General features: G+C 35.8%; 1 protein-coding gene across 6 annotated transcripts in view; it reads left to right on the plus strand.

Moving 5' to 3' along the window:
* SLC44A1 (solute carrier family 44 member 1) overlaps nt 1–19,075 on the plus strand; it is a 176,031-nt gene that overhangs the window by 98,119 nt on the left and 58,837 nt on the right. For all 6 annotated transcript variants that reach the window (XR_012922121.1, XM_076008895.1, XM_012736793.3 and 3 more), the window contains exons 6-12: nt 6,582–6,751; nt 8,712–8,801; nt 11,785–11,924; nt 13,092–13,278; nt 14,217–14,382; nt 15,117–15,273; nt 15,981–16,064. Coding sequence is in view for 5 of the 6 variants with exons in the window: in XM_076008895.1 (XP_075865010.1) it covers nt 6,582–6,751; nt 8,712–8,801; nt 11,785–11,924; nt 13,092–13,278; nt 14,217–14,382; nt 15,117–15,273; nt 15,981–16,064 (994 nt within the window). In the remaining variant the exon portion in view is untranslated. The remainder of the gene's footprint in view (nt 1–6,581; nt 6,752–8,711; nt 8,802–11,784; nt 11,925–13,091; nt 13,279–14,216; nt 14,383–15,116; nt 15,274–15,980; nt 16,065–19,075) is intronic.

The raw sequence follows: 19,075 nt of genomic DNA on the forward strand, positions 1-19,075 counted from the left end.
TCCGGTTATACTTTTTAGGTACATTCTTTGTATTAGGTTGTTTGCCATATCTTATTCAAGGTCTTATCTTATTCATAAACATTTATTATTAAGTATCTACTGTGTATAATGAATACAAAGGTAAAACAAGAAATGTTCTTTGGAAGGATCTCACAGTAGTTATAAGTAAAGTACATCTAAAAATTATGAATACATTTTTTTAAAAAGGAGATACATTCTCAAGTATTATAGACTTATTCTTAGAATTAGGTATGTATATATATGTTTGTGTATATGTGTATATACACACATATACACTTTGGAGCTTTGTTCTGATCTTGAGAACCTTAGGGTATATTGCTGTGTGTACATGAGTCAACTTGTCCAGGAAAACTGACTCAAAGCTACTTTTATTGTATCTCAATATATTACAGTGAGCTACTGGGTAAAAATTTTTGAGACTCATGTCTATTTTCTTTTGGATTACTTTACAGGTATAACTTGTGCTTTATTAACTTGAATTTGAAATTTTCTGTTGAGAAGTAGAAAAAGGATATAATATCAGTTAAATTGATTTCTAGCTCTTTTAGTCTTGTCAAGTTGCTATTGAAAATAAAAATTTACAGCTTATAGACATAAAAATAAAGAAACTATTTTAAAAGATACCCAGTAAGAGAGACCTACAAATTATGGCCTTAGACCAACAGGTAAGGAGATGACATTTATGAAAATTGAGTATATTAGCAAGGCTGCAGCAATAAAGAAAAGGAGGTCCTTTGAATAGAGTCGTTGGAGAGAACTTGCCAATATACAAACAAGAAAATCTTTATACCCTGATCTACCCAACTGGTAATGTCTGTTTTAAAATGCATACTTTGAACATAGGGTCATTCTTTTATGACCAAAACATATTCTGAAAGGATAGCCAGAAAGCCTGGGCGTCAGAGGGAGGTGTCTGCTCCTGTGTACTGTGGGTGCTGTGGAGGTGGGGGTGGCTCAGCTCCTACCGCCCACCCTCCCCTGCCTATGACCTCTGACCCCACCATGTAGAGGACTGGCTCTTCCTGGTTATCTCGGATGTTCCAGTTTTGGCTACACACACATATCTCACAGCATTCCAAGGGCATTCACCAGAAGACAAAAAGCATAGCATTAGGGGCACAGGTTTTAGAGATAGACAGAAATGGCCTCTACAAAGGTTATCCTCTAATAGTTCACTAATCTAAGATGCAATGCTGAACTTAGACTATAGAGTTATTTAGTATTTGACAAACAAAGTGAAAGGATCTGAGAGTAAAAATAAATTCGTTTTAATAAAAACAACGCGGGGCACTACCCCATTCCACACATAGTAGTATGAGATATAAGGTCTCCAAAGATGAGTAAGCCCTAGTATCTGTCCTTAAACTCTAGTCTAGTAGGTAGTACATTTTTGGTCACTTTTTTATAAAATGCCAAAAGACCATCACTAGGCAAAACTGCGAGGTGAGCAGGTGGCCCTCAGCATCTTTTATGTCTCTTTTGCTGTCCTCCTAGGAGCATCCTAGTGGGACAGAGGAGCCTGAACTTTGAGTCAGATAAGTCTGGGTGTGAATTCCATGTCACCACTTTCTATTTGTCAGCTTGAGCAAGTCTCTTAACCTCTCTGTAAACCAAGTTTCCTCATGTGTAGAATGGGAACAGTCATACTTTTCTCATGGAATTGTTTTAAGCATTAAATAATATTTTTAAAATATCCATTATTGTGCTTGGCATTTGGCTTAGGAAGTATCATTTCTCTCAGTTTCTAGAGCCTCTCCATTTGCCCCAACCTTCCTGGGCACCCAGGAACCTTGTGCAGCTAAAAGCGATGTCTGTTTTAGAGAAAAGCAATTGTAAACTAATTTGCAGTAAAATGCTAGGGATACATAATAGCCAGACGGTTACCATTCCTAAGAGATTTTGAATTTTAAAAGTAAATGCCTAGAAAGGGTTGCAGTTTTATCCAAATTCATAGCTCTATTGGTGAAATGCCAAGCATGTTAGCAGTATGCAGAATAGCTAGCCCATATGCTCATAATACTTTTAGGTGTAGCAAGGGAAAATAGCAATAGTAAAAATAGATTATATAAATTCAGTTTATTCATCATTTATTCGGGTACCTCTGGAATAGCCAGAAAGGTTATTAAGTGCTGGGAAATTAATAATATAATAATGTAGAGATGAGAAATAAATAGCAAAGAAAAAATGTTATCTATTCATATTTTTTTAAATGGAGGATTCAAGGGTAAATTAACATTTACAAATCATCTACCCTGTGCCAGCCACCACACTAAGTCTTTCATATGGATTATCTCATTTAACCCTCACAAAAACCTATAAAGATACTGCCCCTAATTGGTAGATGAGAGAGGTTAAATAAGTTATTCAAGGCCAAACACCTAATTGTTGCAAATCAGAATTTGAATCCAGGATCTTGTAGCATCTCTACCACAGTTAGTGTTTTTTAAAAGAAGAGTATAGGAGTAAAAGAAGAGAGAATAAAAAGAAATGTATGAGAACTATTCCATATTGCCATTAGACTTTTGATTTATTTATTTCCTGCCTTTTGTATGCTATAGGAGATATTGCCAAAACACTTTATTATTATTCTTTCTTTGATAAAACTTTTAGCTAGAAATCATGTGTAATTCTTTTATTTGTAACCTGAGGTTTTAAAGTAATTATGTGAGATACAAAGTCCTGCCTTCTCTTATAAAGGCATATGGATAATGAATAAGAAATGTTAGGCATTGTCATCATGCTTTAGGGAGTTAATTAATTGTGATAATCTGGACTTAAAGGCAAATGGACAGCATGTTTGCCAAGGTAAGACACAATTTTCCTATGAATGGCTAATTTTTAAAAATCTTTAAAAGATTCATTATAAATTCATTTTGTTTTCATTGTCTAATGTTTCAATAAATGAAACAGCATCAGTTCCTAATGGATCTACATTGACTTCTTAGAGATTCAATATTTGATGGGCTTTGAAAGGTAGAAAAACTTACTGTAAATAGAATATGCTTATCCTCTTAATTAAGAAGAACAAAATGTATCTTTTAGATTAGACACTAAAGTAAAAATGATCTCATATATACTAGGTTCTTAGAAGTGATTTTGGGGGTTTTTTTTGGGGGGGGGTCTTTTTTGAGACAGAGTCTTTCTCTATTGCCCCAGGTAGGGTAGAGTGTAGTGGCATGATCATAGCTCATTGCAACCTCAAACTCCTGGGCTCAAGTGATCATCCTGCCTCAGCCACCCGAGTAGCTGGGACTACAGGTGCATGCCATGACACCCAGCTAATTTTTTGTATTTTTAGTAGAGATGGGGTCTCACTTTTGCTCAGGCTGGTCTTGAACTCCTGAGCTCAAACCATCCTCCTGCCTCAGCCTCCCAGAGTGCAAGGATTATAGGTGTGAGCCACCCCACCCAGCCAGAAGTATTTTTTTTCTCTCAGAGGTATATGAAATCAGCTAATTCATCTCATTTTAAATTATTACGTCACATGGGATTAAAATGCTAAAATATAAAACAAGCCATTTTAATGTTGTGATTATTTAGATGTTTTAAGATAAAAAAAATAATTCACATACCTAAATCCCATGGCTGGTAGAATTGTTTTTAAGGGAGAGTTCTGAAAAACATGACAAATAAGGAAATCTAGTTTGTCTAGATTTCAAGCAAAATCTAGTGCTTTTTGCTTAAAGCTAAGTATTTAATTTTATTTTTGAATAATGTGCCCATATATTATCTCCTCTTTTATTTGCCTTCTATTTCTGTTATTCATTACCACTAAGAGTGGATTTTGACTATCAGCTAGACAATGTAGTTAATCAGCTCATGCTAATTTTATACCTTTAAATTTAGAGCTGTCAGTTTTTTTGTTTTTTTAACTGACATAGATTGAATTACAGGATAAAGTGATGTTGTTATTTTGCTCCAATTCTTTGAAGGATACGTATAAAAGTACTCTTTTCAATTGGCCAAGTGTTAATATACAGTATAAAAATGACTTAAAAGAGTAAGTTCAAAGCAGATATTACTCAGCATTTATCCGAAATGAAAATGAAAGATTAGAATTTTGAGAGTACAATCATTCCCTTTTCAAATCATCTATCCTCATCCTAAATTTGAAAATCAGAAAAACACTGAATATGCTTAGTATGCTGCTCCTGTATAATTTAGAATCATTGATTTATGGGTGGGCTCTTTGATGTTGAGGAGGAGGATGAGGATGATCTGAAGATACTTTCAGGGTATTTACCCTTTCAGCTAACAGAGGGAGAGACTGAGAAAGAGAGAGAGGGAGTGACATGTTAGGAGAATTTGGGCTTTTATAGTTATCTGACAGGAAAAAGGAAACCGGAGAGCAGTGCCAAGAAAATTAGTGGGTACTGAAAACAGGAAAAAAGGCATCAAGTATCCTTAGGGTGGATACATTTTATGTTTAAGTTTGCATGCAAACCTGTGACTTAGACACTATATCAGAGATGATAGGATAATAAATAAAGAGGGAAAAGATGCAGATAATTATAGAGCAGAGAGTATTTTAGTTTTAAAGCATAGAGAACCAGGCTTTATTAAAAATATGGTTAGAAAAGTCCTTAGAGACATTATCTTGGCAGAAACAGTATCTAGACCACATCAGAAAAGAAAGAGTTGTAAGATCACAACAAAGTTGTCAGTTTAAAGATTTCTGTCTCAAATCAGCCTCTATTGACTTAGTAACCTATAGTTAATCCTTTTTGATTCTCATAATATTTCTAACTAAATCCATTTCACTTAAAAGTATTCTATAATTTGGTGTCTTTTTACATCATTAGTGAAACAATTTTGGTCAAAAAAACCCAATGGCTTGAATACCTGTAGTTCAAGCATTACTCAGGAATGCTCTGGATTCCTGCAGTCTCTGATAAAATGCCAAATCTTTGGCATGAACTTTCACTGACACTGTTTTGGAGGTATACACAAATACACACACAGGGACACAAAGCAAAGTTTTAAAAATGAACAATCATGTCATATATATTATGTTATCATTTTTGATACATTTTACTGAGGTATAACTAAAGTAAGGCTAGAGCTTTAAAATTATTTTATTGTTCCATGAAGTATAATAGCATGGAAGATATTGCTTATTTTTACTACCAGTAATGCTCATTTACTAATAGTTAAGGAAAATTGATACATAGTGTACACATTCTTATTTGAAAAGACATATTCTTACTAGTTTTGGAGGAAGAAAACAAAGATAGTGCTTTGTTTCAGGTCATAGAAAGTTGCTTTGCTGAGATTGGAAACTTTGGAATTTGGTGCCCAACTGTGCAACCTCATCGACTTCATTGGACCAAAATATGGTGCCAACCAAGAGGAGAACACATTTATACCATTCTAGTAGAAAATATGTTAATGCTGTGACTAATAGTCCTATGAACAATTCTGAAAATGTGGGATTCATGTTAGTGATAGCTAAATTTTAACTTAATGCACAGTTAAGTGTGTGTATTCATGCATGGATATACATATGGCTCTCAGAATCCATGCAGATCATGCATGTTTATAGTTTAAAATCTCCCACTGATTAGATGTATACCACCCTCCCACAAGTTGACGTAAAACCATGTTATAACAAACCAGCCCAAAACCACAGTTCACACATAGCTGTGATCCTTCACAAGTAAATGTTTCAGTCCATATAAACCTTATATAAATGAATAAGTAATTGATTGTTTTACCATTTTTTAAAAACAGATAATCTTAGATTAATAATAACATATGTAAAAAGAAAAGAAAATAGCCCAGAATTCTGTGACCCTAGCAAATCAGATATTTTTCATTTTTTAATATTCTTTTTCTATTCTCATTAATATGTATAATCTTTTATGTTGAGATGTCATCATCACACTATATATCCTTTTTCTCCCTTCTGTTATTACATTATAAGCATTTCCATATATTAGTACTCATGGTTATTGTTTTAAATAGCTTCACATTATGCTGTATGTTGCTGTCTCAGCATGACTTTGTTTATATGAGAGGTATTAAGCCCATGCCCTAAACACCTTTATTAATCTGAGATTTCGTATGCTGTTCTGTTAGAGGAAACATTCTATTAATGGTGGCACATTTCAAGTAAAAGCATGTGTGTTTTTTATTTTTAAATCGCTTATGGCAAAAATTCATTTTCAGTTCAATTAAGTATATGTTTGTAAGCTTTATCATCTGCCCCTCGATTGGTAGATGTGCAGGCTGAGGAGTTTAAGTGTTTGGTTTTGCTTTTGGTAGTTTTGTGTGTGTATGTGTGTGTGTGCGTGTGCGTGTTTCTTTTCAGAAGGGGAGGGTAATGTCTTCTGTTGGAACATGCACTCCACCCTCTTTGATAAGGCTTGTGGTAAGATTGGCATCACTACCCATGACGGTCATCTTCATAGCATTAAGCACACAGCTCTTAGCTCCCATAATGATGTGTGGAGGGTGGAGTGTATTGCGGCCATATTCACCTTTCATTTGTGTGTTTGATGTGGCATTTATATTAAGTAGGAGTAATTTTTTTTCTGATTTTTTTTTTCTTGTGTCACCAGTGCACCTATTCCATTCTTCCATCGCTGTGCTCCTGTGAACATTTCCTGCTATGCCAAGTTTGCAGAGGCCCTGATCACCTTTGTCAGTGACAATAGTGTCTTACACAGGCTGATTAGTGGAGTAATGACCAGCAAAGAAATTATATTGGGACTTTGCTTGTTATCACTAGGTAATCGTTTTTCTCATTATTAGCTATTGCATAGTACTGCAGTAAAAGACTGTTCTGTCTTTTAGCCAAAATATGGATACAACTGGGGATACTTGTAAAATGTTTAATTTCCCATAGCCAAAATAATTGTTTCAGATTATATATAGTTCTAAATATGTACATATAAGTATGTATATATATCTGAAACTCATTTCCCTTTTTTTTTCTTTCATTGGAGAAAACTGGTGTTTTCCCAAATGTTGGTTACTAAGTCTATAACTATCTTTAATATGATAGCAGGAGGCTTCTTTTAATGGGTCAACAACCCTCTGTTTTTAGTTATGATTCTAAAAGGCATATTTACTTATAAAAGAAGCTACATATTCTCTTCTATATTCTCATGTAAGAACATAGATTTCTGATAAATTGCATTTGAAGTATGCAATTTTCTTTTCATTGCTACAGTTCATAGTATCAAGGTATTGCTGGAAAAATTAGGAAATCTCCACTTGTTAGCCACTGAATTTTCTAGTCAATAAATAGGTAATATGATCAAATAAAAATTTTATTTTCAAAATGAAAACTCCCTATATTATTCTAGAACTACATGTAGCCATATCAGAATTTGTAAGACTTCTTAGTTGGCAGAAGTAAACTGTGGTAGGAACCAAACAGCTATTTCATTAATAAGTACAATTAGTATTTATGCCTGTAAACAATTGTGGTCATTGAGAAGATACAAGCTGTATTTCCATCTTTCCTGTCATTAGAGAGTATTTTCTTTTTGCTTAGGTAGTACTTGACTCAGTTGAAATAATGCTGTCCATATGAAAAATCTATTTCTGTGATATTTGAAAGGCCATCTGTTTTTGGTTCCCGTACATTTATTGCAAAAGTGAGTACCTTAATAATGTTACCTAGACACAAGTCCAAACCACTTATTTGGCTTTGCAAATGGCCCAAAGAAATTTGACTATTAGTCTAGCTTTATATAAAAAAGTTACTTGGTTTCTGACATAGTTGAATACTTTAAAACAAAAAATTAAAAATCCAAATAAATATAGTGACAACAGTGTTGTTAAGCTATTGGAATTCCATTTTTTATTAGAAATTAAAATGATCTCTTTTGAGGCTTAAGAATAGAATATAAACCCAAAAGATCTTTGTTCATTTGTTTGTAGAATTGGCCTTTAGATAATTTAAAAATTTATAAATTATGATTTCAGAAGTATATTTCCCATGCAAGGATTAAATACCCCCTTTCTTTTACTCAAGATTGTAGCACATGGGGATTTATCTTGGGGCAGGTAGAGGAGTTGGCTATATAACTCATACTAAGCTTTGCTCCTTTTTGAGGAAGGTCTTCTCAATCAGAACCCCTGACCTCAAGTGAGAAATGAGGTCAGAGAAATTTTGGCCTCAGTAGGCTTCAGGATATTATTTCATAGGGTCAGTTCTAGAGGAGAAACAACTAGAAGAAATAAGATGCCATTTAGCTTGTTGATCGACTGTCAGAGAATTTGGTCCTGACATGCATAGGTTACTTAAGGAAGGGTAGCACCTAATTTAACTGATCTTTGTCTATGTGTGGTAATTTTTCTTGTCACCAACATGACATGTCATTCTCCACACTTTGTGTGCTGGCATGTGTGTTTGCATGTCTGATGTCTTCCCGTGGTGAATCCACAACAGTCTTGTGCTGTTTTTGAGTCACCATGTACATTTGCATGTATTCCTTTCTGTAGTTTATAAACTCACAGAGTTAGGTGCCTTTGGTTTTGAGTGATGCTATTTAAGTGGTACAAGTGGCAAAGTCAAAATGAAAAGCCAGTTTGCTATTTTACCTAAGTTGTGGTTATGAACTAGTTAATAGCAACAAATTATTTCCCTGCAATTAAACAACAATTGAAAGAGTTTCTCTTTATATTTTCCTATGTTTTCAAATAATATTCTGTGTGTTCTTTATTTATCTTTCCTGCAGTTCTATCCATGATTTTGATGGTGATAATCAGGTATATATCAAGAGTGCTTGTGTGGATTGTAACAATTCTGGTCATACTGGGTTCACTTGGTAAGCTATTTATTTCCTTGCTTTTGTGGTACTTAACTATTTCCATGTTAGAGAACAGAAATATAAAGAAGAAAATAAAAATGTTATTGTTCGTATGCTATATTTTCCTTTTAAAGAAGAGTGTTTATTTTTGCCTTAAAAATTTTCCTAATTATATTTAACCCTCTCCTGTCATTTCACCACTGTTAACATTTGAAGTCCAGACTATTTAAAGGCTGAAATGAAATAGTATGTATTGAGTTTTTCCCTACCTCCTTTAAATTTAGCATAAAATTTTCTTCCTTTCATCCCCGACTCCCTTCTGCTCACTCCCCCTTCTTAGCTTCTATTAAATAATATGAGCTTTTGTATTCAGGTTGTTATTAAAGTTAAAATATTATTTTCACATACCTTTTAAATTTTTTTTTTACCTTTGTCTTGAAAAGATGTCATATTTACATTTAAGTTTTCCTAGACTAGTTTTAGTAGGAACTATGGGTCCTTTCTCCATAAAGTAGTATAGAACTGATAGTGAGGAAAACTAAATCAATGATATGGAAATAACTTTGAAGAGCTCTTCCTGTATTTAAAGGAAAATGACAAAAAAATTTAAAAATGATAATTTAGAAGATGATAGCAGAAGAATAAAAGGATTATTGGAGGCCAGGTGCAGTGGCTCACGCCTAATGCTAGCACTTTGAGAGCCCAAGGCAGGAGGATCACTTGAAGCTAGGAGTTTGAGACCAGCCTGAGTAACAGCAAGACCTCGTCTCTACAAAAAAATAGAAAAATTAGCCAGGTGTGGTGGTACATACCTGTAGTCCTGGCTACTCAGAAGGCTGAGGCAGGAGGATCACTTAAGCCTAGGAGTTTGAGGTTGCAGTGAGCTATGGTGATGCCACTGTACTCTAGCCCAGGCAACAGAGCATGACCCTGTCTCAAATAAATGGATAGACAGATAGACAGACAGACTGTTGGAACAGAAATAATAATCAAATACAGAAATAAAAGTTTTCGGAGTTGAAAAGATCATAGGTAAATTTAATTAGATTCAGAATTAGACAAAAATTTTAAAATTCTAGATATTAACAGTGTTATGATGATAAGTTAGATCATATCTATAAGGGAATTAGCACTGTTCTTAGCACAAATTTAAATGTTTAATAATAAATAGTATCTGCTGTGGCTATTGTGAATAGTGTCCTCCTTGATGTCATCATTATGTCCTTCTGTTTTCCTTGAATTTCACCTTTTCCCTCAGAACTTTGTATTCCTGTTTATAAATAATATATTTTCTTCCATTTTTGAAGATATTAAGAATTTTTCCAAATAATTTTCTTACACCAGCAAAATTTTGAAATGGAAGCATTTCCCTTGCACTGAAATACTTCCCATAGATTCCCGGTTGGTTTGATTTGTTTACTCATCTTCAACAAAAGGAAAATTCATACTTGGTATTTGCCAATAAGTTTTATGGAATTTCCCTTTTACTCCATTCACTCTTTAGTTGAGTGCAGATTTTGATGTGCTTAGACCTTAGTCTAGTTTTTTATCTCCAAGGCATTTGTCTACCTACATACATACAACTCTACTCCGAATCATCCATTTCCATGCTGTGGCTTATGGTACGATCTGGTCCCCAGCCACCATTCTGCCCACATCTCTGCCACTTTCCCCTTGCTTATTGCCATAGCTGCAGTGTTCTCCTCCTTTCCTTCATTCTTTTTTTGAGACGGCATCTCGTTGTGTCGCCCAGGCTAGAATGCCGTGGAGTCAGCTGAGCTCACAGCAACCTCAAATTCCTGGACTCAAGAGATTCTCCCAAGTAGCTGGGACTACAGGCTTGTACCACCATGCCTGGCTAATTGTTCTGTTATTAGTAGAGATGGGGGTCTCACTCTTGTTCAGGCTGGTCTCAAGCTCCTGATCTCAAACAATCCTCCTGCCTCCCAGAGTGCTAAGATTACAGGCATGAGTGACTGTGCCTGGCCCTTTCCTTCATTCATGATCCCACCTCAGCATCTTAGAACTTTTCCTGGAACACGCTTTCCTCAGACAGTTCCATGGATTACTCTCTCTCTCTCTCTGTCTTTGATTCTCTGCTCAGATATCATCTTACCAGTGATATCTTGCTTACCCCTCTTATATAAAATTGCAATGCTTTCCCAGCCCGAACAAACACTCTCTATTCCTCTTACCAGGAGATTATTTCTTTCCTTAGACTTAATATTGATTATGTTTTGCCTGTTTCCATATATTTTCGTTTCCCCATTATTATATATGTTCCATGAGCAGTGAGAGCTTTGTTTACTGCTCCTTCCCCAGCTAGAATAATAGGTGCTGTAGGCACTCAAAATGTTTGCAAAATGGATTGAATGAAAGTACATAATTCAGCTCTCTTATATGAAGGTAGGTTTGCTTTCCTCTTGAGTCTGGTTGTCTTCATCAGACCCAAGAAATAAAAAAATGCCCTTCCCTAGCACTCACCACTATCAGCGATTTTTCTTTTGATCTCATTTATTCATTGTACAAACATTTAGTCGACCGTGTGACTGTGCCCGTGTTGCGTTCAGGGACGACTGTGATGAGTACAAGAGAAGACCTTTGCCTTTATCAAGCTTCACTGATGTTTTCTGTGACCCTAACTTGCCTCCTCTGGCCTCCCCAGCTTAAACACTGAGGCTCTTTTTCTCTGTGACCAATTCCTCTCCACAATATCTGTTTTTACTGACTCTCTCTTGGCTTCATAGCCAATAATAAATACATTTGAAGGAAGTTTATTTGATACACTGAAGGACAAGTGCTTACTATGGATGATGATAGTAGACTAACAATACTCCCCTTATGCTGTCAAAAAGTTACAGCTGTGCATCTTCCAGCCAGATGGATTGTCCTTGCCTTCGTCCCATGATGATGCATAGGAAGGGTCCAGAAAAATTAAAGGTTTATGTTACACATTCTCTTGTGCTACGTATCACAAAAATAATTGTTTTTTTGTCTCCAGGTGGCACAGGTGTACTGTGGTGGCTGTACGCAAAGCAAAGAAGGTCTCCCAAAGAAACAATTATTCCTGAACAGCTTCAGATAGCTGAAGACAATCTTCGGGCCCTCCTCATCTATGCCATTTCAGCTACAGTGTTCACAGTGAGTATCAGCTTAAGTGTATCTTTCAGTTTTGTGTTTTCATTTGCAGGAGATCATTAATGGAGCAGAAACTCACCTTGAGCTTTTGCTTTTCTAACCTTTATTTCCCTTAGATAAAATCTCTGTCTCACATTGTACGAAACACCAAAAAGTTTCCCGAAGGCTTCTATAATGAATGAGTGCTATTTGATTGAACATTTTATTCTATCCTGTCTGCTTTTTGAGAGAGGAATACTTACATTACCATTTGCTAATAAGAATATATTTCTTATTGTCATTAAGATAATGTAATTACTTTTTTAAAAATAGTTCTCTTTGCTGTAGAAAAGCATGTTACGAAATACCATCATTCCATTTACTCGTTCACTAATTATTTTCCCATCTTTTTTCTTTCAAACTTTTCTTTTAGCAATGTGCATTATTTCAAAAATATGAGTATTACATAGTAAAATTATTAATTAACATGTGGTTAAATAATCTGTGGTTATATTTTTGGTTCACCATCTTCTCCTCTCTGAAGAAAGAAAAAACAAATCGGTCCACTTCTAGGAGCTACCTTAATCTTTTTATTAAGTATTAGAAACAAAAAAATAGTCACCATAAAACCATTGGTGCAAAAAATTTAATATGAATCATGTTTTAAGTACGGTTTGCTTTGCTAGAGGTGGGGGTGAGTACGGGGAGGAGGCAAAGGGTGGCTCTGGCATGGACCCCACCATTAGGGAGCTCTTGGTCCAGTAAGGGAGACGGGATACAAATAAATCCCTCCCATGTTTTTGTGGGGGTGGCGTGTGGACCTCTCACCCTATTTCAGAATGACAAGCATGTATTTATTCCAGTAAATTAAGGATCTTGTTCTAACAAATAAGACGTTTTGATTTGTAATGAGTGGCAAAGGGAAAGGTAGAATAATTCTAGGTTTTATCAATAAATTGAGAAATCTTTTTATATTTAATTTTTAAGGATACTTGGTAGCCATAATATACAATTGAAAATGATAATTACTGCAAGAAAGATACAGACTGATAAAGTATTATTGGAATTCAGAGAATGATACTTTCAACCTTGGGGATGAGGGTTTATGTTAAAAATTTTCACCATTTTCAGTTTCTGTATTTACTACTTGGAACAGTACTTGGAACCTTTCCTTCCATTCTCTCCATACAGGTGATCTTGTTCCTGATAATGTTGGTTATGCGCAAACGTGTTGCTCTTACCATCGCCTTGTTCCACGTGGCTGGCAAGGTCTTCATTCACTTGCCACTGCTAGTCTTCCAACCCTTTTGGACTTTCTTTGCTCTTCTCTTGTTTTGGGTGTACTGGATCATGACACTTCTTTTTCTTGGCACTACCGGTAAGAAGATACGTTGCTTCTTTCTCTTAGTGATAAATATTATTTTCATTCAGATGATTTAAACACCAGGCAGAGAGAATTCTTCAGGCACTTGTTGATAAAGGTTCCATAGCTATCAGAGCTAGCAGTGGTAATGGCTCTTCAATAACCCACACTCTATTCGTGATTTTTAGAGCATCCTAGCAGAATGGGTCTACACCAGGTAAGGCCTGAAATTGCATCCTAGTTTTGAGATGGCCGTGGATTTGAAGTAAGTTCTTGTATTGATTCAGACATTTGGGTTCATTCTAAGATGAACTAATGAATGCATTGCCATTCTGGAGTTGCCTCAAATCCCAGATATAACCAAGGATTATCTTGCTTCCTTGGGATTTTCTAGTTTGGAAATGACCTGAACCTAGTCCTAGTGGTAATAGAGTTATACTTTCTTATAGCCATGCTCATTATCAAAGATTAAACCTAAATGGAACTAATTGTAAGAAGTAGCTGAAGGACAGTAAACTTGTATGTAACTTCTCTGTCCATGCAGCACTATTCATCCATTGAATATAATATTAATTTCTGCACTTTGTTAATAACTTCAATCTATAATTATTGGATAAGTAATAAGTCTGAAAAAAATCAAAGTGTTTGAACATTTATGCCTAAGCTAAATAACTAATAATGTAAGAAGGATTTTATTCAACTAGAACAACTTTTAAAAGCTTTATATGATACTTTTGAGAAAATCAAAATGTGTAATTATACAATGTTTAGTTTTACAGCTTTTCAAGTGTTAATTATTTTTGTCCCTTAATGAAATAGCACTAAGATCATAAAGTTTGTGGTTTGGGGGTTGGGACCTATTGTTGGAAATTAGACTAATCTGTTATATTGAATAGCCGTATTTCTTGGTTTGTACTTTTATGTGCTTCTTTCCTTCCTTGATGTTTTCCCAGGCAGTGCTGTTCAGAATGAACAAGGCTTTGTGGAGTTCAAAATTTCTGGGCCTCTGCAGTACATGTGGTGGTACCATGTGGTGGGCCTGATTTGGATCAGTGAATTTATTCTAGCATGTCAGCAGATGACTGTGGCAGGAGCGGTGGTAACATACTATTTTACTAGGTGAGGATATAGACATTCACCTAAGTGATCGTGTCTGGGGGTGGGGAGGGTGTTGGACTGAGGCCGGAGTAAGAGTTTCATTTCTTTAAAAAAATAATTGGAAGTGGACTAAATGTTATATGTAGTTGATAATTCTGGGAGGTGGGAAAATAAGGGGTTTTATTCTTTATACTTTTCTGTAATTGTCTCAAAAATTTATCATGATATAACTTAAATTATATCCAGCAGAAATAAATCTTGTAGTAGTGCCATGTGTACTTTCGCTTTATATGAAAGTCCATCTAAAGACAAGCCTTTTTAATTTGTTTGGTTCAGAACAAGTGTGTGTCCCCTTTGCTAACTTCAGAGCTGAGTATTAAAGCTATGGGCCTCATAGCTTTCTATTCCATTATAATGAGGTAGCAGATCTAGATCGACATCTTTTTAAATTCCATTTTCTGATTGTATGATGAACTCCATAAGTATTCACTTATAATAAGAGGTTTCAAAGCACAATTTTATTTAACTTAACATATTAGAGCATCTGAACCCAATGAAACTGCCATGGGAAATGTTATTTTATATGGTGCATCTGTAGCATTTATATTATTTATACATCACTTTGCCATATTGTCATGAAGCTAGAATAAAAATAATGGACTGAGTTTTTCACTGCATTGGACTCTAACCGTACCTGTGTTTTCAACCTGGTGTAGACTTTGTTCTAATTGTCTTTTTGGTCATTTTTAAAATAGGGATAAAAGGAATTTGCCATTTACACCTATTTTGGCATCAGTGAATCGCCTTATTCGTTACCACCTTGGTACGGTGGCAAAAGGATCTTTCATTATCACGTTAGTCAAAATTCCACGAATGATCCTTATGTATATTCACAGTCAGCTCAAAGGAAAGGTAAGGGGGAAATGCTTTCTGGACTCTCTGTGGGCACATTCCAGACCTCAGTTCTGTACATTGGAGAGCACCCAACAACGTTAAATCCAAAGTTGTGAATGTTTTCTTCGAAGTCTTTACAAGGCAGAATCCAGTCCTGTCCCTTGCATGAGTCCTCACTCATGCACTCCATATACTCTAGCAGAATCCATCTCATCACTGGTTACTGAAAGTTTCCTTTGCTATCCTTTCTCTCTGTTGACTCACACACCTTCTTCCCTATCCTCAACTGTACAAATAACATGTATTTCGACATAGTTTAGCTCAAATGCCACCTCTTCCTCAAAACTGTTCCTGATTCCTCTCATCTCCCAGACACTGTTGTCTCTCTCTGTTCCCCACTCTCATGACACTTAGTATCGATACCACATTGAGATTCTAACCTTTTATGTTTAGCATTTTTTCTTCTACTAGGTTGTCAGTTCCTTGCTGATCATATATACCCCACTGTGTCTTATATGTGATAGGTGCTAAGTAGACGTTGAATTGAATAAATGTTGATTAAAAATAACTCAGCTGTTATGTTTTAAGGAGGAAATGGGTAGGTGTGGAGGCTTTGAAGCATAGGTTGTGGTTTTTAAGTTTATTTTTCTAAGATTTGATTTCTTTTATATCATGGTTTGATTTTTTGGGGGTTTTTAATTATTTCAATTTTTCCTCCTACCCAGGAAAATGCTTGTGCACGATGTGTGCTGAAATCTTGCATTTGTTGCCTTTGGTGTCTTGAAAAGTGCCTAAATTATTTAAATCAGGTAAAATATTTTAAAAATAAATCTAACATTCACTTTCAAAACTAGGTTCATTGTTTCTTCTCCCAAGTTAAACTAATTGAACTCAACTGAAAGATGTTATGTTTTTCTTGTGGTATTATACACTGTACCTTGTTCAAGTATGTCTTTTTTAATCATATTCTTATTTTTTAAATTAATATATGTTCTTATCAAGGCTATTATATTAATCTTAATGTATGGGTAAAAACATCATCTGGGTTCATCTTTCAGGAAAGACATTTATCTCTTATCCCTTAATTTATCTCTTTTCATTTTAAAAAATTTTTCCTAACAATCTGTCTACTCTAGCTGTTGTTCTTTAATTTTCTTAAATGTTGTTTGAAAGCTTTAGTGTAAAGCTGTTGTGACACTTAATCCTTTTTTGCAACTGGCCGCTATCATTCAAACTATTATAGTATGCTCTCAATGCTAACAGTTTTCTTTTGGCCCAACTGCTATGCTGTTGGCCTAGGGAAATGTGATGGAAGGAGGTGCTATTGCTGAGGTTCAATGGAGGAATTGATACCTATGGGATAAGTAGGCTTTAGGGGAATGAGTTGGTCTGTTTTTCTCTATCTGAGCATCTAGGAACTCTATGTGGAGCACTTTTCCCATCTTTTCTTTTTTTTTTTTGCTACTTTTCAATTCACTGAAAATCAATTCTAATGTATCAATGCCCTCTTCTAATAGGCCAAAGGCAAAATTGACTTTCTCGCCATTTACCTCTAAGTGATTGAAGAGTAGCATTATACTTTCCACTCACTCTAGGAGAGTCAAAGGTGATAGTCCTGTGGCCATGGTATTGAACATGCCAGGACTTTGCATTATTGGAGTTCTCTGGTTAATATAAGAAAGTAGGTATGATACTTCCCTAGCAAAATACATTCTTATAGATCATCATACTCTATGGATGTAGTATAAGTATTTGAAAGCTCATTATTTAAATAACTAGTAACAACTATAACAACCTGAAAAATTATGTGGCTTAAAATTGGTTTGGGCCAAGTCATCCTCATCAAAAAGTTAATGGATACATTAGAGAGCATCATCATTACACTTTGTACCCATCACTAAGTGGCTTATCCTCAGGGGGAGATATGCTAAGCCCAGCTCTCTAGGCTCAATTCCCACCACCTTCCCCCAGGCACCTTATGCTTTTGCAGTTTCCCAAATGTGCCTGGAATGATTTCCCTTCAACACCTGACTAGCTCCTGCTCAGTCAACGCTTCTGCCTGATCCTCACCTGCAATGAGCCATCCCTCTTCACCCCATGCCCTCCGCTGAGCTTCCAACACCAGCTCATGCCTCCGTGAAAACACTAGGGACACTATATTGAAATGGTCTGTTTACTGATACACAATAAATGGTCCTTAATTGTTTTCTGAATGAATTACTAATTATCAGTGCCTATTTAGATTCAAAAAGACTAACAGGATGATAATAAAACTATCAGTAAGAATCTTGAAAATGAGATGTGCAGTTATATTGAAGGAAGACAACAAAACACATGATGTCAAGATAGTCAATAACGAGGTGAAAAAAATCCAAGATTTTCTGCATTTCCCCAAGCTAAACATTAATTAGTAATTTGGTATAAACAGTCTTGAGATCTTGGTCTTTTTTGTACAGGTTTTGTCCATTTTGGATCTTCATTCTGTAGGCATGCTGTTTGAGGTTGCAAGTAAAGCATTAAAATAGTAATAAATCAAACGTGTGAGCAAAGGTTTAGGGAGAGCAATTCTGAACTCATGCTTAGTAGTTAGTTCTAGTTGGGAATATAAAGTGCTGCAATGTGGGGACTGTTCGCTTGCGGTGCTTCCTGTCTCCTGTGCTCACAGCAAATACCGCATTTGAAATGAGGTCAACACAACTCTGTAAGACAGAGAGAATATGCAAACATCTCAAATTTTCCTGTTTCATGCTGTCAACTAAGACAAGTGAAAATTTTAAAGAAATTATATTTAAATTAAGATTTACAACATAATTTTAGTTCACATGACCTTTAAAAAGTCTAAGAATTTAGAACAAAACTGGATGAAATCTACAGTGTGGGTTTGACTTTGTGCCTTGTCTTAGTCAATTTGGGCTGCTGTAACAAAATACCATCAACTGAGTGGCTTATATAAGCAACAGAAATTAATTCCTCAGAGCTCTGGAGGCTGGGAATTCCAAGATCAAGGCACCAGCATATTCAGTGTCTGGTGAGGGCCTATTCCCTGGTTCATAGGTGGGGACTTCTCACTGTGTACTTACATGGTGGAAGAGACAAGACAGCTCTCTGGGGCCTTTTCATGTGGGTAGCAATCCCATTCATGAGAGCAGAGCCCTCATGAGCTAACTACCTCCCAAAAGCCCCACCTCCTAATGCCATCACTTGGGTAATTATATTTTAACATATGAACTTTGCGGGGGGACACAAACATTCAGACCATAGCATGCCCCCTCTATCCCTCACCCCAAATAAGGAAGGAATAATTATAATTACCCTTTTTATTATTTAATTTATAAGGATCCACACAGAGTTGCACATATCTTATTCCTCTTTTCCTAGCATTGCTATCTTGGTTGCCCCTATTAAGTGAATTATTATGTAAATATTTTAAATTTTAAGAGAAGATCCTGTCCTTCAGTAAAGAAAGGAAAGAAGGTCTAAAAACGTGGAAGCTGTGCTCTGGAGCAGAAGGCCACCCTGGCTGGCTCCCTGCATGGTGACTCTCTGCCCTAACATATTTTTGGCCACATGACCAGGACTCTTTCACTGTATCCTGTCACACAAAAGTAGTACCAGGGATTGCTTACGCTGACAGGTGTCCTTTTAAAAGGATTCCTGGATGATGGTCACCCTTTATCTTGCTTCTGGGAGTTGAATATTCTCAAGCCTGTGTCCTGCCCGAGCAGATGTTGGGCGTGGGCTACATGTTCATCAGTGACGCCTCTCTGTGGGCAGTTTAGCTCAGGATAAGGAAGGCTGTCTGCAAAGAAGGTAGGTGGAC

This window comes from Microcebus murinus, chromosome 12, assembly GCF_040939455.1.
Source record: "Microcebus murinus isolate Inina chromosome 12, M.murinus_Inina_mat1.0, whole genome shotgun sequence".
NCBI lineage: Eukaryota > Metazoa > Chordata > Mammalia > Primates > Cheirogaleidae > Microcebus > Microcebus murinus.